At 37.9% G+C, this 21,608-nt stretch overlaps 1 protein-coding gene across 1 annotated transcript in view; it reads right to left on the bottom strand.

The window, feature by feature from the left end:
- Positions 1 to 1,962: 1,962 nt before the first annotated feature.
- The window catches only part of LOC116170678 (laminin subunit alpha-1-like), an 83,304-nt gene continuing 63,658 nt past the window's right edge, over positions 1,963 to 21,608 (bottom strand). Inside the window, exons 3-11 of the mRNA XM_031487182.1 lie at positions 9,399 to 9,641; positions 7,627 to 7,881; positions 4,445 to 4,681; positions 4,097 to 4,396; positions 3,612 to 3,752; positions 2,593 to 3,569; positions 2,423 to 2,547; positions 2,199 to 2,368; positions 1,963 to 2,148 (exon numbers count right to left, since the gene is read on the bottom strand). Coding sequence (XP_031343042.1) covers positions 1,963 to 2,148; positions 2,199 to 2,368; positions 2,423 to 2,547; positions 2,593 to 3,569; positions 3,612 to 3,752; positions 4,097 to 4,396; positions 4,445 to 4,681; positions 7,627 to 7,881; positions 9,399 to 9,641 — 2,634 coding nt within the window. The remainder of the gene's footprint in view (positions 2,149 to 2,198; positions 2,369 to 2,422; positions 2,548 to 2,592; positions 3,570 to 3,611; positions 3,753 to 4,096; positions 4,397 to 4,444; positions 4,682 to 7,626; positions 7,882 to 9,398; positions 9,642 to 21,608) is intronic.

The raw sequence follows: 21,608 nt of genomic DNA, 5'->3' as shown, positions 1-21,608 counted from the left end.
CCCAAATTAATTAGAAAAAGTGTTTTCCCGAGAAATTTTGGTGTAGTCGATTTTTGGTAAAAAAGGAAGGTTATACACTGCCTTTTTTTGAGCCCCAAAAAAAATTGTCTCAGATCGACCCGGAAAAAATATATTCTTATAGAATGTGGCCTGTAGAATCGATAACTTCAAACAGTTCCAAGATTGGGCTACTAGTTCAAAAGTTACAGCCCTTTGAATTTTTTTCGAAATTGGTTTTTTGCCCATAACTTTTGATTGAGACGTCTAATCGAAAAAGTACGACTCGTTTTGGATTCTACGCACCCAAATTAATAAGAAAAAGTTTTTTCCCGAGAAATTTTGGTAAGAAAGGAAGGTAATAACTGCCTTTTTTTTGCCCAGAAAAAAAAAATTGTCTCAGATCGACCGGAAAAAAATATTTTCTTATAGAATGTGGCCTGTAGAATCCATAATTTTAAACAGTTCCAAGATCGGACTACTAGATCAAAAGTTACAGCCCTTTGAATTTTTTGTCGAGATTGGTTTTTTGCCCATAACTTTTGATTGAGACGTCTAATCGAAAAAGTACGAATGGTTTTTGCACCCAAATTAATAAGAAAAAGTTTTTTTCGAGAAATTTTGGTGCAATCGATTTTTGGTAAAAATGGAAGGTAACACACTGCCTTTTTTTTGCCCAGAAAAAAAATTGTCTCAGATCGACCGGAAAAAAATATTTTCTTATAGAATGTGGCCTGTAGAATCCATAATTTTAAACAGTTCCAAGATCGGACTACTAGATCCAAAGTTACAGTCCTTTGAATTTTTTGTCGAGATTGGTTTTTTGCCCATAACTTTTGATTGAGACGTCTAATCGAAAAAGTACGAATCGTTTTGGATTCTATGCACCCAAATTAATAAGAAAAAGTTTTTTTCGAGAAATTTTGGTGCAGTCGATTTTTGGTAAAAAAGGAAGGTAATACACTTCTTATAGAATGTGGCCTGTAGAATCAATAATTTCAAACAGTTCGGACAATATAGTTCATTTCGTTATCCTGAATGAATATATACAAAACCTTCGTATTAGGTTACCGCACCGTGAGTGAAAAAAGCGAGTTTATTAAGTAAAATCAAAATTTGTGGATTTTTAAAAGATATTTAACCGCAAGAAAAATTAGAAACAGATATACTGTATGTGTTTTTCTTAAACCAAAGAACTTATGAAAATTGGATTTTTCATTTAAAATTTCCAGCTCATCGGTCCATCAATAACTCTAAACTTAAACATCAGTTCATTATGTATTATTATTTGTTGTACTTGAAAGATAGCTAAGATTCGCTTTTTAAGTAAATTTGATTTATAAGATCCCTAAAAAGATTAACAACTGTTAGGTGGTGGATATACCGTTCCCCCCTGTTTTGGGATGATAGCATGCGCTTACCCTTTTTTAATGTTCCTTTGACTATGGAACTAACCAGGTTCTATTTTTAACACAAAATTTGTAGAGTTTCTGCTCATCCGAAGGCTCAGATCTCAGTATTGAGCCGTAAGAGAATCGGAAATATTTATTTAATAATTTTAAAGCGTTACAAAAAACAATCCGACATTTTAAGTTCAATATAAAAGAGAACAACGCGACTTGCTACGGTTTTTTTTAACGTTCGCGTAATTATCAATATCCATAAAAAATTATTCGTAAACGCTGGCAGTAACAGCTCAAATACAGAAGAGATGATATTCCGTCCAGCATTATGTAACAATTTGAATCAAAATGCAATCAGCATTAACGTTTGTGATGTGGCTACCACTTTTATGCACAATTTACAATGAGCGTTAAAACGGCATAAAACAATGCGTTTAATTTTCCGTGGCGCTCGATTCTCGCGGGAATCTTTTTGTATAATTGCCGCTTTTTAATAAAGCTCGTTATACACACAACGTTTTAGTGCATAACGTATTGCCTATACTTCAGTTAAAAGGAAAATTCACTTACTTTCGCATCCATTGTCGCCAAATCCATAGTGAAGATACTGGCAGGCGTCACATCTAAATCCTTCAACCCCTGACTTACAATCGCAAATTCCAGTATACGAATTGCAAGTTAAGGATTTTGAGCCAATTTCGTTGCAGTTACACTGGGTGCAGGTCGCGGTCACGTTTCCAAATCCTGCCTAAAATTTGTAACACTAGAATGCAACGTTGCGAATAACCCCCCACGTACCTCGCAAGTATCACAGGTTCTTCCGATGAAGTGAGGCTTACACAAACACTGACCAGTCTTGTTGTCGCATTCTGGCGAAATACTGCCGAAGGAGTCGCACAAACAGGCCTGGCAGTTGGCGTTTAGAGGATCTCCAAAGTAGTCCTTTTTACATTTTTCGCATCGCCAACCTGTAAGAATAACCAATAATCATCAAAGTGGTTCAAAGGAATGTAAAAACCCACCCTCTGTATTTCCAGGACAACCGAGACACTGCCCAGTGGTTCGGTCGCAAGGCCCCCCTCCGCAAGAGCATGGCTCGCATTTATTTCCCACCTCGTATGGGTTTCCAAAGTAGCCATCGTCACATCTGCGTAAAAATGTTAGCTTGCAATCACCAAAGGTGATAACTTACAGTTCACAGTGGTCCCCGGTGTAGCCCTGAGGACACTGAGTGCAAACGTAACTGCCCACGTCTTCGCTGACTTCGGGAAAAAAATCCAACTGGCAACTCGGGCTGAAGTTATTATCCGGTTCCAGCAGAGGACACGCGCACCTTTTGCAATCGGCAGCGGTACCACCCAAAGGATTGCCATAAAACCCTGGCGAGCACCTTTCGCATTTCTCGCCCACTGTGTTATGCTCACAAAAGCACTGGCCCGTATCCGGATTGCACGTCCTCGAGTGACCGTTACAGTCACATTTGACACAGAACCCCTGCTCTTGGTGCGTGGTGGTGTTGGTCACAATCCGCACGTAACCGTAGTCGCAACTCTCGCAGGACAGACCGGTATACCCCGAAGGGCACGAGCACCTCTCGACGGCGCTATAATCTTCGTTCTCCCCCATAATTCCCGTCTCCAAAACCGCACCCTCCAGCATTCCCTCGATTTGATCCGTGTGGAAAGTGGCGCGCAACAAAATGTATTTAATATCAGTCAACACGCTCAGAAACTGAAATCGACTTACAGGATCGCCTTTATACTCAGTTCTGCGCAGTCTAGTTATTATATCTTTCACATCCGAAGGCACGTGATACCAGTCGTACTCTTGGAGCTTGATCCGAAACTCCATGTCCTTTCCAACGTATTGCTCCTCGCCAAATCCAATTTTCATACCGTTATTTCCAACCAAAATAATATTAGGTCCGGCCGTGGGTTTTCCACTGGTATCCCCTCTCATTACTATCCACTGCACCTTGAAGGAAAAGTAGGAGCCGTAGCTCTCCAACTTATTCCCTAGGTAATCTTCGGGTGCCAACCAGTAGAAGGCTTCCACATCGGGGATTTCGTAGTTGCCGATGATCCACGTGCGTATATCGGGATCCCAGGTTGGAGTTACCACTTTATTCAGTGCGATGTCGGTTACCTTCCACTCTTCCGCCGACTCGAGCTGGAACTCACAATTAGCGAGGGTTTAGTAGTTGGGGGTTACCTTTTTCGGTTGGATTATGGCAGATTCGCAGAGGGTGGTGACCCCCGAGCAGTAGCAGGACGCGCAGCCCTCGCGGTTGTCGTAGCGCAAAGCAAAATGGCCGGTTTTGCAATTGTCACAGTGCTTTCCGTCTGCAAAAGGCTGTAATAGAAGAGTACTTTATTAAATACAATTCTGGTATAGTTAGTTAGTGGTATTAGTGCGCGCAACTAGTGTTTTTTAGCACCCGCACGCTAGTAAGGGAGTATTGGGGTAAAAAATGATCCCCTGTGTTTTTGACTGAAATACTCGTTTTAGAGAACCAAGAATCCGAATCAAACAAAATCTCGATTATGTCGTCTGTCTGTCAGTACTCTCATTTGCGGCTAAACGGTTGAACCAAATTTGGTACACATATTCCCCTTGGTGAGTTGGACCCAAAAGGACAATATTTCATTAAAGAGTCTTCTTTGGTTTGGGGCGGTACAGATAAAGGAAGTGCTTACCTTGCAGACGCAATCGTTCTCGCAATCGTGGTGTTGGATGGTGCCTCGTGGATCGCAAGGGCACAGCTCACAGTTGGGGTAGCCACGATAGCCCGGGGCGCACTCGTTGCACGTCGTACCGGCGTACCCCTTACGACACTCGCATCTTCCCGCGGACTCGCCGCCAGGTTCACACGTGCCGACGGATCCGTACTTGTCGCATTCGCACTTGAAGCACGGCGTCCTCGCATCTGGCGAAACGGAAGTTGGGCGATAGTACCCCTGAACGCACCGCTCGCAATTCACCCCCGTGGTGAAATCCTGAAAGTGACCAAAGTTGCCCTTGCACACTCAGGCGCGTGATCTTACCGTACAATTATCGCAAACTCCGCCTCCTTGGTAATTGCCATCCGCATCCAGACTAAGACCGGCTTTATCCACTTCTTCATCGTAATGACAGCTCACGGAGTGCCCGTGACAGTTGCACGGGATACATTTCCTGGCATCCCGAGACGATCCCGGTCCCCACTGCTTCTGGTTGTACAATGGACAGCATCTTTCGCAATTCGGCCCGCATGTATGGTGCGAGCACTCGCATTCTGGGTGCTGAAAGAGAAAAGAAATCAATCTCTAATTGATCTGGCACGCCTGTCCAACCGGCTTGGTATTCACGGTTTTAAATGGGGGGATTCATTTTTTGACAATGTTGTTGTAAACTAATGAAATCGTAAATCAACATTCTGTAATCTGATCTACACGCCGGAATGTGGAATTTTGTAGGTCCCTCTCATTTAGATTAGTATCTTCAGCTGGTGCATACTTGCGCGTATTATGTTTGTGGTCGGATATTGTACCGCTTTGGTATAAAAACGACGGAACACCTGTTGGAATTACGTAATTTCATTTTCAGATCGGATGGAGCTAATTTTTCTCCAAAAACTTAACGGCTCTTATTTATAATGGCTCTAGATTATCGAAGGTAGGTACTAAGGTTTCTATTCCCTTGACTTTCGGAAAAATAAAAAGGCATTAGTTTTAAAGGCACACTTATAGAAAGGTCAAAATTTATTTTTAGAGGGTAGTTTCGGGGTTGCTTACAAATCACTTAAACATAATCGATTAAAGAAAGAAAAATATTCGGTGCGCTGCAAAAGTTACAACCCCCCTAATCAAAGATTACTATGCATGTGAGTGTGAATTATCTAAAAAATTACGCATGTATAATAGGAGAATGAAATTTATTTTTAGAGGGTAGTTTCGGGGTTGCTTATAGATCATTTAAACATAATCGATCAAAGAAACAAAAATGTTCGGGGCGCTGCAAAAGTTACAACCCCCCTAATCAACGATTGCTATGCAGTTAAGTGCGAATTTTCTAAAAAATTACGTATGTATAAAAGGAGAATGAAATTTATTTTTAAAGGGTCGTTTCGGGGTTGCTTATAGATCACTTAAACATAATCGATCAAAGAAACAAAAAATATTTGGGGCGCTGCAAATGTTACAACCCCCCCAATCAACGATTGCTATGCAGTTAAGTGCGAATTTTCTAAAAAATTACGTATGTATAAAAGGAGAATGAAATTTATTTTTAAAGGGTAGTTTCGGGGTTGCTTATAGATCACTTAAACACAATCGATCAAAGAAACAAAAATGTTCGGGGCGCTGCAAAAGTTACAACCCCCCTAATCAACGATTGCTATGCAGTTAAGTGCGAATTTTCTAAAAAATTACGTATGTATAAAAGGAGAATGAAATTTATTTTTAAAGGGTAGTTTCGGGGTTGCTTATAGATCACTTAAACATAATCGATTAAAGAAAGAAAAATATTCGGTGCGCTGCAAAAGTTACAACCCCCCTAATCAACGATTGCTATGAAGGTAAGTGCGAATTTTCTAAGAAAATTACGTATGTATAAAAGGAGAATGAAATTTATTTTTAGAGGGTAGTTTCGGGGTTGCTTATAGATCACTTAAACATAATCGATCAAAGAAACAAAAATATTCGGTGCGCTGCAAAAGTTACAACCCCCCTAATCAACGATTGCTATGAAGGTAAGTGCGAATTTTCTAAGAAAATTACGTATGTATAAAAGGAGAATGAAATTTATTTTTAGAGGGTAGTTTCGGGGTTGCTTATAGATCATTTAAACATAATCGATCAAAGAAACAAAAATATTTGGCGCACTGCAAAAGTTACAACCCCCTCTAATCAACGATTGCTATGCATGTAAGTGCGAATTTTCTAAAAAAAATACGCATGTATAAAAGGAGAATGAAATTTATTTTTAGAGGGTAGTTTCGGGGTTGCTTATAGATCATTTAAACATAATCGATCAAAGAAACAAAAATATTCGGTGCGCTGCAAAAGTTACAACCCCCCTAATCAACGATTGCTATGAAGGTAAGTGCGAATTTTCTAAGAAAATTACGTAAGTTTAAAAGGAGAATGAAATTTATTTTTAGAGGGTAGTTTCGGGGTTGCTTATAAATCACTTAAACATAATCGATCAAAGAAACAAAAATATTCGGTGCGCTGCAAAAGTTACAACCCCCTTAATCATCGATTGCTATGCAGGTAAGTGCGAATTTTCTAAAAAATTACGTATGTATAAAATGAGAACGAAATTTATTTTTAGAGGGCAATTTCGGGGATGGATCAATTAAACATAATAGATCAAAGAAACATTTAGGAACTATAACCAAAAACAACAAGAAATTTGTACGCCACCGCTTGAAAGCTTTTTGTATAGGGAAGAGGGATGCGTTTTGCATAAATTGGCCCAGTAAATTACTGTTGACTTCAAAGTTTTTGGAGTTCAGCTACCTTTCGTCCATCTTGGGCAAAATAAGCGCAAAATGTAAAGTTATATTGTTACAGTCTCAATCGTTCATTTTTTTACGTACCTACCCCGGTAATTAATAAACCCAGTTAGATCAAAGAGATCAAATTACTATTTCGAGTATTGCGATGAGAATAATGTAAGTTTTTCAGCATAGTTCAATTGTTTGTGACTGTTCTGAAAAAGTCGATAATAGGGTAAAAGTGGAGCTGTCGTCGTGAAGTACAAGAAAATGCCTTCTTTTCTCGTGCATCTGAATACATCCGTGTAAATCGCGATTGGAAAGCATGTTGCATTTTTGTTACCTTACGAAGCATGGAATTAAAGTGAAAAGTTCAGACACGCAGACAGATGCCTTATAAGCGCAAGAGCGCCACTACCATTCCAAGAAGAACTCGAAGGTATATCTTCTGTATTTGGTATTATTTGATAGCAATCGTGTGGGAAAGATATCAGTCTCGTTCCCTTAACGAAAGGCATGCGTTTGATGCGCCTTTCAAGTTTCGTTTGCCCCCTATAAAAACTAAATTCATTGCGATCTGGCGAAATTGCCCTATAGGTGTCTAGCCGAATAATTTACTACAGCGCCTATCCGCGCGCCGTTAAATGTTTATGTTTATTAGCTGTTGGGATTGTTCCAGGTTTGTGAAATGATCAATTAAACTGTGATATAAACCCGGTCGGGATAATACGGACTTAAAACTCTTACCCCTGAGGCGACATTATGTCGACAATTTGCTGCATGCCCATTACACACGCATTGACCTCCGATGCTTATATCCCTAATCGAATAGAAGAGTCGTTTATCCCTGAAGTTATCCTGCGAGAGCCATTTCGGCGTCGGTTCCACCGCCGCTTTGAATCCCTGAAATTTCAGACGAACGAATCGCGCCTTCGTGAACTCGAGAAGTTCGGGACTGGACTCGTTGGCGCCGGGACGCCCTTGCACCAAAAACGCATGCACCTAGAAAAGAAAGTTAATTAATATCATTCCAATAAGAAGAAATGCGCAAAACCGGCAACTTTAATCAGTCCATTACAGAAACCTGATTTTAATCTCCGTTTTTATCATGCCATTCAACGGGTTCTTCTTTATTAAGTCGCTGATTATCTTTTAATGCGCTCTCGTACGCGGCCACTTCCGCGTTTATTTACCAGAATTAGTTACGACATCTGTATTCCCCAGATGTAAGTCAGATACCATCGCCTTTTTTTACTGTATGTATACTCAATTGATTGTTCCAAAGATAAAAACGTCAGCATTCAATATTCTTTCGATACCATCATTTTTGAGAACTGACTGACACTAAATGTTATTTATTGAATGTGTCAAAAAGAAGAGCAGCTCACAGAAAGTGCGGAAGAGGCGTTTAGAAGGAACGAAGCTCAGGGAGCTGATAAGGAGCCGTTAAAAATCGCGAATTAAACTGGAAGGAACCATCAAGGAAATGTGTAGAAGAATGTACGAAAAAGGCAGCACGGATGAAGGAATGAAAAAGGAGTGAAAGATTGGGGGAGGAAGCAGGCGTAATAGGCGCGCCCCACCAGACAAGGGGAATTGAGGGCGCTGTAAGCGAACCCTGAGGAAAAGTGTAAAGGAAGCTTGATAAAAAGCGGAAAAGGCGTGAGAGGTTATAGTAGGAAGAAAAATGAGAAGACGTTAAGGGATAGTCATGTGGAATGGAAAGAACTAAAGCAGGCGTGAGAAAAGCAGGAAGTGTTAACGAGGCGTAAAAGGTGAAATGATAAAATAGACATTGGAAAAGGGTAGGGGCAGAAAGAGGAAGAAGGCTTTGAACGAGTCTGAAAGAAATAGTGAAAGAGGCGTTATAGGAGGGCTGATCAAGCTGCAAACAATGGAGTTAAGGAGATAAGAGGTGGAGGAGGTGTGAAGAAGAGGTGATATAAGAAAGATAAGATACAAAGAGCAGAGAAGGTGTCAAGAAGGCGTGAAGAAGAGAAGGATGCATATGACGCCTAAGCAAAGGTGAAAGGATTTTGAGGAGAAAATATGACAAATAAAAGAGTGGAGTGGTGAAAAACTCGTAAAAAACAAACGTAAACGAAGAGTGAAAAAGTGGGAAAGGAAGGAGGCGAAGGCAAGTCTAGAAGATTGAATGAAAGTGAAAGACCCGTAAAGGAGGCAAGAATGATACAAGGATGTGGTGCAAATGAGACCTGAGAAGAAGTGAAGAGGCATAGAGAAAAAGTGGCAAAGACATGAAAAACGAAAAGGAGAGACAAATGAAAGACGCGTCAACGAAACCATAAAAGGGACGCCGTAAAGAATGCGTATGAAAAATGTGGCATGAAAAAAGCAAGAAGAAGAACCGAGACGTAAGGACGCCTATGTGTCTCAGTGGTAGAAAGAGGAGGGAGGCATTCAGAGAATCGTAACAATTAAGAGACAAAGGAAACAGAAGGGGTGAAGAAAGTCGTCAGTAAGAAGACGTGGAGGAAGTATCAACAATATAAAGTTACCTCTCCATTTTCAAAGGGTGCCAACTTTGAATAGTACGAAGTGCAGATAACTTCTGAATCCGTGTAGAAATGCGGCTTGCCCTTAGTAGGAGAAATGCCATAGCGTTCGAAACATTCCTTGTCGTTTCTCGCATAGTACTGCCACGCTTTGTAATCCATTCCATCGATTGACCGTTCCAAAATCCAAGAACCCGGTCGGGGGGAATTGGCCGCCTTTAATGTCACGTAAGCCACTTGGTATACCTGAAACAAAAAGAAAGAGTTCATTTTTTGCATGCAATTACTCGACCCTACTATTGGAACTAACTTTTATTGAATGCGAAAATACCAACCTTACCCCTATTTGAGAAGGAGGGAATCTCGTTAAACTAAACTTGAAAAATTCGCTTCTCGATACTCGTCCCTAAAAATACCAGTCCAAGAATTCGTTCCCTTTTCAAGGGAAATTGGTTCCCAGAGGGGAATTTAAATAGGTCGAAGTTTATTAAGGACGAGGAAAGACTGGGAGATATCTCGGGAAACTCATTCGAATTAAAATTCCACCCTAAAGGACACTGCTCTCAATCGAACTATAGTCCTTCTAGTAATTGGTCTAATCCTTGGAGAGGAGAATTTAAATAGGGCGAAGTCCATTGGGGACGAGGTTAACCTTCTGTGAAAGACTGGGAGAACTTATCTGGGGATAATATTCTGGCGGCGAATTTTCCGAGAAAAAATACGAATTTTCCGAAGAAAGAAATTTAATGGGACAACGTTCCTCGCCGGTCGAGTATTCCGAAGTTCAGTTTCCGTAAGATAATGGAGGTAAATTCTTGTAGAAGGAGTAATATCCTCGGGGGGAATTATTCTCTTGAGAAGGGTATTTAATGGGGGCGAAGTTCCTTGTGGTCAAATATTGCGAAGGTAAATTTTTGGGATATAAGGGTGGTTTGTGTCCCCGTCTCAAGGATGGCACCTCTTAATTGGGAGGTTATGAGAGGTGAGTACATATGGGTGAAGGGTTGGAATTAAATTCCGCTCAGTGTTAGGTAGGGTAGTCCTATTAGATGGCTGCTATTCGAAAATTTGGATATTTGAGATTTCTTTTCAGTCAATAATTTTCCAAATGAAATAAGTGCTTTTTATTTGTATAAGTCTAAGGTTGCAGAATGCGCCACGGGATTTTTTTTAAATTGCGTGATAGAGGGAGGTAGCGCCAACTTGGCACGATAAGCTGAGGTTCATTAGAAATACGGCACTCTACAGCTGAATTATATCCGGTCATTAATAAAGAAGCTTCAAAAAGTACTGCAATTTTTGCTGATGTGTATGGGGGAATTAGTTGTTTTTAAGAGAGAAAACTAATTAATTCGTTTTAAGCTGTCGAAGAGAGCCCATTTCGAATAATCAAAAAACAATGTTGTCTTGATCCATCACTGAGCCCAAGTGTTGTTGCATTTGAATTACAGATTTCTGAAACTCCAAGGTTTTGATCAGTCAGATTTTTTAGCGTTTCGGAACCCAGCTGATCTCTGAAATTTTCTTTTTCTTTAAAAAAATAAAGTTCATTGGAAGATGGTGGTTTGTTACATGTTTTAATTCATGCAATTTGAGAAGGTTAGGTTAAGTGTCAATTAAGGGGTGTAATAGAGTAGACTGTAAATAGTTCATCATTTGTATACGAACAGTTAGTCTTAAAGAAAGCCCAGACAATTTCAACCCTGCAATTTCCCTGCTATAATGTCTATCTTGAAGGCATCGTTCCTTCGAGAAATGTCGTACTGTTTTGCGCCATAGAGGAACCATCGATTCCACAAACCGCTATAATTAAGGTAACGTAAAATTTTTGGTTTGTTTAAAAAATTGCATTAAATTCTATTGAAAGTAATCAGTAAATTGCTGGAATGGAGTGGCATTCTAATATATAAAATACTTATCTTTGGACTCATCTCGAAAGAGTTTGTTTTGTTCTTTCCGCTGAATTCTGCATATTCGCCAGGTTTCTTATTGTAATTGAGGATAAAATAGGGGTAAGTTAGAAACGAACGTGGCCACAATATAGTGATAGGTATACTTTGAGTATTCATCGTAACCGTATACAAAAAATCCAAGGTAAAGTGGAATTTTGATTAATTTTTATATACATACTGCCTTTTTTTGAGGCCCGAAAAAAAATTGTTTCAGATTGACCCGGAAAACAAATTTTCGTATAGAATGAGGCCTGTAGAATTCATAATTTCAAACAGTTCCAAGATTGGGCTACTATTTCAAAAGTTACAGCTCTTTGAATATTCTTTCTAGTCTATAACTTTTGATTCAGGAGCCTGATCGAAAAAGTACGAATTGTTTTGGATTTTACACACCAAAATTAATAAGAAAAAGTGCTTTCCCGAGAAATTTTGGTGCAGTCGATTTTTGGTAAAAAAGGAAGGTTTTGTACACTGCCTTTTTTTGAGGCACGAAGAAAAAATTGTCTCAGATCAACCGGGAAAAAAGATGTTCTTATAGAATGTGGCTTGTAGAATCCACAATTTCAAACAGTTTCAAGATTGGGCTATTAGTTCAAAAGTTACAGCCCTTTGAATTTTCTTTCGAAATTGGTTTCTAGTCTATAACATTTGATTGAGAAGTCTGATCGAAAAAGTACGAATTGTTTTGGATTCTACGCATCAAAATTAATAAGAAAAAGTGTTTTCCCGAGAAATTTTGGTGCAGTCTATTTTTGGTAAAAATGGAAGGTTGTACACTGCCTTTTTTTGAGGCACGAAGAAAAAATTGTCTCAGAGCGACCGGGATAAAAGATTTTCTTATAGAATGTGGCTTGTAGAATCCTTCAAACAAAGATTGGGTTCCATGAATTTCGAAAATAAGATTTCCAGTACGAATTGGGCTCTATTTCTATTTTTGGTAAAAAAGGAAGGTTATACACTGCCTTTTTTTGAGCCCGAAAAAAAAATTGTCTCAGATCGACCGGGAAAAAAGATTTTCTTATAGAATGTGGCCTGTAGAATCCATAATTTCAAACAGTTCCAAGATTGGGCTACTAGTTCAAAAGTTACAGCCCTTTGAATTTTCTTTCGAATTGGTTTCTAGTCTATAACTTTTGATTGAGAAGTCTGATCGAAAAAGTACGAATTGTTTTGGATTCTACGCATCAAAATTAATAAGAAAAAGTGTTTTCCCGAGAAATTTTGGTGCAGTCGATTTTTGGTAAAAAAGGAAGGTTATACACTGCCTTTTTTTGAGGCCCGAAAAAAAAATTGTCTCAGATCGACCCGGAAAAAAAATTTTCTTATAGAATGTGGCCTGTAGAATCCATAATTTCAAACAGTTCCAAGATTGGGCTACTAGTTCAAAAGTTACAGCCCTTTGAATTTTCTTTCGAAATTGGTTTCTAGTCTATAACTTTTGATTGAGAAGTCTGATCGAAAAAGTACGAATTGTTTTGGATTCTACGCACCAAAATTAATAAGAAAAAGTGTTTTCCCGAGAAATTTTGGTGCAGTCGATTTTTGGTAAAAAAGGAAGGTTATACACTGCCTTTTTTTGAGCCCCGAAAAAAAAATTGTCTCAGATCGACCCGGAAAAAAAATTTTCTTATAGAATGTGGCCTGTAGAATCCATAATTTCAAACAGTTCCAAGATTGGGCTACTAGTTCAAAAGTTACAGCCCTTTGAATTTTCTTTCGAAATTGGTTTCTAGTCTATAACTTTTGATTGAGAAGTCTGATCGAAAAAGTACGAATTGTTTTGGATTCTACGCACCAAAATTAATAAGAAAAAGTGTTTTCCCGAGAAATTTTGGTGTGGTCGATTTTTGGTGAAAAAGGAAGGTTTATACATAGTATCATTCTAAATTCGCATTTATTGTCTGCAATCGATCAACTCAAACGAAAGTACCAAATTTGTGTTCTTTCAGAAAGTAAAAAAAGAAAATGCCAACATATTTCCGTAAGGTAATTGAATTAGACCATCTTTTTGAGCTAATGCTAATCGTAATAATGCAGTATAAGGTTAATTTTAATTAACACGATGAAACGTTGGTTCCAATCGGTTCAGCCGTTTGGCCGGAAATGAGAGTACATACAGACAGATGGACCGACAGACCAATCGAGGTTTTGTTTGATTCGAATTCCTGGTGCTCGGAAACGTGTATTTCCGTCAAAAAGTGGGGGGTCATTTTTTACCCCAATGCAATACCTCCCTTACGTGTAATAAAAATGAAAAAAAAACGCAATTTTTGAAATAAACGTTGAAATTCACAAAATTGAATCGAATGTGATTATGTGGGTTGACTTTTACAAGTAGTTACCTACAATAATAGCCATTCTACACCCATTAACTAGCCCACTTTGAATAATAGCCTCGTCAGTGCCACAATAAGACAAACGTCCCTCAAAGTCATTATTACAACTGGTTCGGATAAAGGGTTTAAGATGAGTTCGTATTTTCTATTGTCTGCCGTTGCGGAAGAAATTGTTTACAAAAAGTAGATTTCTATAATAGCTGTCTTTGAGATTAAAATAATCACCTTCATAATTAAGAGTCACTAATAACAGAACTAGCCATAACAATCAAATGAAACGATCACGAAGTAATAATTCTTTATGGGCGTGCACGTTTCAGATGCTTTAGTGTCTATAGGAATCTTATTATTACGTTTAACAACCTCACTAAAAGTGGACCGTTTACGTTTTCCGCCACCCACCTTCTATGCATATGTTTACTTTCATCAAAATGTTTATTGACTATTTGTTTATGTTGTATTAATGAATATATGCGTTTAGGCCCCTTTTGGGATGATTAGGATGAATTGGTCTCCTCTATAGAAGAATAGTAAGGAAATTCCCCTTCAATTTTCACCAATCGATTGCTGAGCTTTTGGATTTTTGTTGTGCTCCATTGTAGGTGTAGTAGAAATGATCTCTGCAATGCTTATTGAGGTGTTACGTGTCGAGAGGTAAATTTTGTATTCCCTTGAGAGGAGATTCTGAGCTAATTATGTCAAGGAATTAGTGCATTTATACAGATACGTAACAAAGCGAGACGTGCACACGTCACATTTCTGTCTGCAGAACACATCACCATGTAGCTTCACTCATTTAACCTTTACGTATGCGCCATTTGGAGCAGAAACCGTTGTCGAAAACTAATTTTACTTGAACTTAAAGTGATTGATGTTAGGGGTCGTTTGAGATAGGTTTAAGCTTTGAAGCTTCCCAATCGATGTCACATACAAACCGTATGGTAACAAGGAAATCTAATTTTGAAGGGCCTTCCTTCCTTTTTTCCACAATTACTAGACTTTAACGTTTGCTATTAAGTCCGTAATCTGACGACAGCACTTATAAACACATTTCGGGAATTAATTATCCTTGACGTAGGTCGGAACCGCATTGTACTACTCGAGGAAAATTAAATTCTCGAATTTTAGACTAACATCAGAGAAAACGTCAGCAGCTCGCTCGTAAGACCTGTTGAAGAGATACGGCGAGCCAGACGTATAACGTTGGAAGGGCCGTAAATGTTATTTCGGGCCGAAATCCGTACAACGTAATGATAGAAGTTTGTAGCTGCTGGAACCGAGATCATTAGTTTCGTCATTTAATATTATTCATGGATCTCTGTCTGGTAACGGTTTTAGGGCTTTAAAACCGCATCTAAAACCTCATCTAATGGATTCTAGGCACGTTCCACTAAAAACATCTCTGATACGATACGATAGACACCGGCTCGAACTCTGACCTTACCATAAAATTTCAGTCGACACCTTACCCCATAAAAACCTGCTCGTCCTGTACTACTTTAGTTATTTATTAAGGCGACTTTCTTTTATGGGCGGATCCGTTCTTGCTTTACTCATGTTTTATTCTAATTTTTAATGGTTTTTGTCGTTAGAGCATTGACTACTTGTGATTATTTTCTACAACACGCACATACCGAAGCGTAATGCAAAGTTCTTTTAGATCCCTTAATTTCAAAGAAAGGATTGCGCTACGCGTGTTCCCTTTTTACTTGACTTTAAATTTAAAACCCAAAAGGATTCCTTTAAATTTGTATTTTTAACCGAACATTTTCAGTTTAAAGTCACAAATTCTGGAATGTATTAGAAAACCTGACCATAAATTCGAACTTAGATTTAAAGTCAAACTTGAAAATTGAATTTAAAATGTGGTACACGAAGAAAAGATAATTTCAAACAAAAATCTTTAGATGAAATGTCAAAATTCAAGTTTGGAGGGCGTTCGCAGCTTGAATTTCAGTTTGAAAGCCTAAATATTAAAACTTGAAGCGTAAAAACTCGAATGATGTTGAAATCTTGATACAAATTTGAAATTTTAAGGCGGAAATAGAAGAGACTCTCTGATAAAAAACTTTAAATTTTAAGACTTCCAGAAACTTACTTGAAGTTGACGGAACCTAGGAAGGATCAAGTCCAAGTATGATCATCGGTGTCAATTTAGCCCCCCACTTTTTGAATTTTCAAAATATTTTTATTGCAACCGTTTCTTGGTCGTTTGTTGGTATTTAGTTGCCTTGCTTTGTAACTAAACTAAAACGAAAAAAGCTCGCTATACACCGATTTTACACCTAATGAAAACTGACGCAATAAAACTGCTTCAACCTTCAACTCAGGGGTGTTGTCAAAAAAAATTTTGGACCACCGTTTCTGAGATTTCAAAAGTTGATATTTTCTCAATGCGACACTGTATATATTAACTTCAATCTTTTGCATCTTTTTCCTGATTACATTGACGCACCACAACTGCATTTTTTTTATATAATTATATACTACATAATTTATATTATACAGGGTGCCCGTTTTTCGAGCTTCAACATCGAGATCTCGGTTATTTGAATGTTAAATTGGGGCACATTTGCGTATTTTAGGGCGCAATAATGTGCCATTACGAACATTCGGATGTCTTCAGAGGTTGCCGAGATTTTTGAAAAAAAACAAAATTTTCGATTTTCCTTATTATTTCGAAACCGACAAAAAGTGGACGATTTAAATTAAAACATAAGCACTTTTTTATGAGGAATCCAAATATGTTATCGAAAAGTTCTCTTTACAGACTTGGAAGTAACAGTAGATAACTTTTCTATTTCTTATGGCAGCCATATTGGTTTATTTTTAGCATTTTTTAATAAAGCCCGTTTTTATGATTATAATGATGTATCATATGATATGATTCCGTCAAAATCTCGGTCAAAATATGAAAAAACCGTTTTTGCGAAAAGTGCTTTGGAAAAAACATGCATTCTTTTGTTTAAAAACGCATTTTGATTTTTTAGAAATTTATTATGCTTCTTGGAAAAATTCTTTTATGAAGAAGAAAGGAAAAAACCTGCTCAAAACTATTTTCTAACGAACAAAATTTCAAACAACATTTTGATTTTGACTAATTGTAAACTATTTCAAATTAAAGAGCTAATTACAATAATAATAGATAAAACTAAACTATAAATGAACAATAAACATAAATCGAAAGAAGAAGCTTTACAAAAGACGCTCAAAGCGTTCACCATCTAAAAAATAAATATAATAAAAATAATTTTGAGCAGGTTGTTTTTGAGGATACCGCTCTAAGCATGTTTATGCAGTAATAAACTCATTTCGGTGCGAAGAATTTTATAATGAACAACCTAACTTCAACCCCAATGAGAGAAACGTGTTAATAATTTATTAATAGTGCAAATACAGCACATACTTATAAATTTCGAACGGGCCATTGACCTACAGGCCAGGTGGTAATCGCGACCCGCCCCCCAGGGCCAGTCCGCCCCTGCTAACATCGTTTTTCTTCAATTTTAACGAACTGTCAAAGATGCGTATTTGTTAAACAAAAGAATGCATGTTCAAAGCACTTTTCCATATTTTGACGGAATCTTAAAGTTAAAACATTCAAAAATGCTAAAATCCAATATGGCTGCCGTAAAAAATAAAAAGTTATCTACAGTAACTTCAAAATCTAGAGTGCCTTGAACATTTCGATAACATATTTGGATTTCTCATAAAAAGGTGCTTTAATAATTTAAAACGACGACTGTTTGTAGTTTTCGAAGTGAAAGGGAAAAACCAAAATTGAAAATTTCTGTTTTTTTCAAAAATCACGGCAACCTCTGAGGACATCCGAATTTTCGTAATGGCATATTATTGAGCACCAAAATACGCAATTTCAAGTACATTGCATCTTTGCACATTTTTGACTTGTTTGTATCGCCAGTCATTTTTATTGATTTGTATCTGTTGAATTAGTTACCATGGATACCATAAACAAAACAAAATCTCCATGAATCCACGGCCCACTATTTAAAAACCGTATAAAGATAAACCTTTAGTTCATGGCTAAAATTACTTCAGTGTAATCAGAAAAAAGAACGCAAAAAAATTGACGTTAATATATAGAGGCATTTGCATTTAAAAAATACCAACATTGGGTATCTAAAAGAGGTAGTTTTTGCCGTTTTTCTATCTTAAATGGATAGTAATAGTAAGGTATCATAACATTCCAAAAAGTCAGACTTTTCGTTTTTACCCTGTATCTCAGAAAGTAGCTCGATCGGTTCTGTTTGTGGTATCAAACGTTGCACAAAACTGTGTCACAGGATAGCGAAAACCGCAAGTATCTTTAAAATAGGACACACGGTGCAATATTCAATAGCTTCACCAGAAGAAATTGATACAACTCTTCAATTTATAAACTTGTTTCTCATTTTTCGGCTAATCTAAGACAAATTGTCCATCGATGGATTTTAAAGGTCAAATTTAAACGGTTGTAGGAAGCTTCTCTCCGCAATATTCGCCCCTAGGTAAATTCGCCCCCGGAAGATTTACTTCCCTGGAAGATTTGCTCTCGAAAGGTTTATGCCGATAAGCTTTGAACACAAACAATTTTAAAGCCATCTGCAATTGTTATAATTTTGAAAAAATGCGGTAAGAAAACTAGATTTTCACCCTTATTTTTGACCAGGGGTATGGATTAGTTAAGTACCTGACAGTGACTTCCTGGAGAAGATCCGGCCGGTAAATCTTCAGCGGGCTAATCTCCTGGGAGCCAACACTCCTGGTCGAGTTTTGTTAGGGCCGAAAATTGCGGAGGCGAGTCTTTTGGAGTCAATTTCGTGCGCGGAAATTTCCGTGGGTGAATCTTGATGGGTAGAATGTTTCGAATGCGAATTTTGCGGAGAAAATCTTCAGGGGGCGAGTATTCCGGGGGTGAATCTTCGAGGGCGAATTTATCACATACGGTATAAACGGTTCCATTAATTCAGTTCAGTTAACTCAAGTAGGGTGGAAGATAAATTCGCCCCGTAGTATTCTCCCTACGTAGATTTACTGCCGGATCCAAGGGAAAGATAGAGCAAGTATTTCAAAGACGATCTTTTTATATCCATTAACTTTGACTCCCTCACAGGGAACAATGAACATCTTTAAAAGCCGAGGGGTTGATCACGACTTCATTGCCTAAAAATGGCCACCATTTTCCCTAATTTCCCCAACTAGCATTGCCTTAATTTCCCAAACTTACACAAAATTAATGTGTAACGTTACTTCTCTATAAAAATCTTTTATTTTTTTAAAATTTGCGATAGATTTCCTCAGAATTTTCTCTTAATTTCTTCTTATTTCCATAATATTTCCTAATATTTCTCTATAATTTTCTCATTCTTATGAAATTCCCAACTATTTCCTCTAATTTCATCCATTCCGACACATTTATCACCTATTTCCTCGAAGTTTCCTGCATGAAGGACAAGAATTTGCGTCGTGTCTACCTCGGGTTTGCTTATGATTTATTTTTAGGGGAAAAAGATTTCCCTCATTTCCTAAACATTGCCACCATTTTCCTTAATTTTGCCAACGTTTTTTTAGTTGCCTTAAATTTCCCCCAATTTACTAAACACTTCTCCGAACTAATTTGAAATGAGTAAGATTATTTCCCTATAGAAACCTTTTATTTCATTATACTTTCTTCTAGATTTCCTCAGAATGTCCTCGAAATTTCCTCTAGATTTCCTCAGAATTTTCTCTTATTTCCTCGAAGGTTCCTAATATTTCCCTATAGAAATTCCCCATTCCTTTGAAATTTCTCCCTATTTCCTCTAATCCTGTCCATTTCCTACATATTTCCCAGATATGTCCTCGAAGTTTCGCATATGAGGGACAACCCCTCGTTAAAAACCGTCTCCAACAAAAATTACGTAAAAATTACTACCTACTCGATACTGAATATTAAATGGAAAATTTCGGATTGCATTCTCTGTATGGATCGAATTTTCCTCGAGTAAGGGACGGCTGTGCAGGAGATGAGTTTTAGTGGGACTGATTCGGAATATACGCCCTAGAAATGCTTATAAAGTGAAGAACACCAAGAAAGCTCTCCCCGGAATATTTGCACCAATGAAGACCATTTGCAAGGAAAATTTACGTTCAGAAAAATTAGGCGCATAAGAAATTCACGAATTTCCGTGAATATAAATACTGAATTGTATTATACCCACGGGTCCAAATTTTCTTGAGATCTTTCTCAAGGAGCGAGTTTTGTTGATAGTTGAACACTGAAGCAAGATGTTCATGATGATTTGGTTAGAATTTTATCTTACAAGTTTAAATTTAAATCGAATCGAAATTGTCTTGAGAGCTTTTCTAAAGGACGAATTTACAAGGTGTAACAGTAGCGCAGTTTGAGAAGAGGAATTAACAAGATTCTTTTCTGAGTCTTTTAATTTCTATAGAGTTTTGTTTTCCTAATGGGTTCCGGAATTTGCAGGCTCCAGTGAGTCGGAGATAGAAGGAGGATTTCTATTGCAAAGATAGCTCACATAAACAATGAACTACATAGTTGCATCGTACAATATATTTCTTATGACCGAGTCAAGTAGAGTAATTTTACTGAGTTTTGTAGGAAATCTTCCCGAAATCCTCTTTTTTAATATACAATTTCAAATTATTTGAAATTGTTTATTAATATTGATATGTCAGTGGTGACAGGAGTCTGGTAAAGTGACAGCAGACAGGAAAAGTGTCACTGTCAATTTCCAGACAGAAAGGCGTGAAAATGAAGTTTTCGTGATGATTTCGGGAAAATTTCACGTGAGTATTGGGCAATAATGCAACAAATAGAAGAGGCGAAGTAACTTTGCAACGACTGCTTGTCTCACTGTGGACTGAAAATTCAAAGATCCGCCGCCTCCGCCTGCCCCCCATGAATTAACCACTTTGCTAGATACATCACAGCTATCCTTAACAAAATTTTATACGTGTTCCACGACAACTAAAGCTTGACGTGACGGAATGTCGCCAAACATATCCCCCACAAACGCGAGTAATTTCGTACGGGATTGCAATTTTGAGTTGGAAAGGAAACAAGGTGAACGTTGAGTAATGGATTTTGTTCTTCGAGACGCGCGCGAAGGATCAATACCCCAATTACGCCCGTTTTATCACCTTTTTGTGTTTTAAAATAACGGACGATGCCATCTAATTGAGTGAATTGAGAAAAGCCCCGCTTCTGATTGTAATTAGAGAATGTCTGCCGATAAGGCACATAAAGAAATCCGAGAGGGGATCTCATAACTTCTTCGAATATCGAAACGTGGATCTTGGTTACAATCTCGTGGTGTTGCACTCCACATTTGAAATGCAACTCGAGTGCAGTGCTAGAAGACTATTTTAAACGGTTCGGATGGAATTTATTACGTCATTATCTCGGCAGTTGTGGGAAAGATTTTAGTGCTAACAGCCACTTTGAGGTTATGAATGTTGATAAATGATAACAATTTCGGTAGGCCCGTTTTTTCCTTGGTTGCGTTTTATTTCGACGTGATTTATGGGCACTCGCTCTATTTTTTATAGTAGATCAATTGAATTACGAAACAACCGGTGCCCTCATAGCGTTTGAAAAGGAAAATATTGACTAAAAAAGGGACGGTGACCATTCTCACACGCTACTGGCGTCTCTAATTCAAATTGGTATGCCTAAAATGCGAGATGTTTACTTTTTCGGGTTTTTTAACCGCGTATTTGTTTTTCACTTTTCCAATGTAAACGGTAGCCTCGCCGTACAAATTTGTTTAGAAAATACGTTTTTTTCTCATTCTTCTACTTTGTTTACCTTACATTCGTTATTGTAGTCACATACGACTTGATGCGGCTCTAAAAGTTGATGATTCAATAAATTTCATAGCTTACTGAATATTTTTCCACCCCCAAAAAATTTTTATTAT

Source organism: Photinus pyralis, unplaced genomic scaffold, assembly GCF_008802855.1.
Source record: "Photinus pyralis isolate 1611_PpyrPB1 unplaced genomic scaffold, Ppyr1.3 Ppyr1.4_LG5, whole genome shotgun sequence".
NCBI classification, from domain to species: domain Eukaryota; kingdom Metazoa; phylum Arthropoda; class Insecta; order Coleoptera; family Lampyridae; genus Photinus; species Photinus pyralis.
The sequence above is the reverse complement of the archived record's forward strand: the minus strand, read 5'-3'. Positions and strand labels throughout refer to the sequence as shown.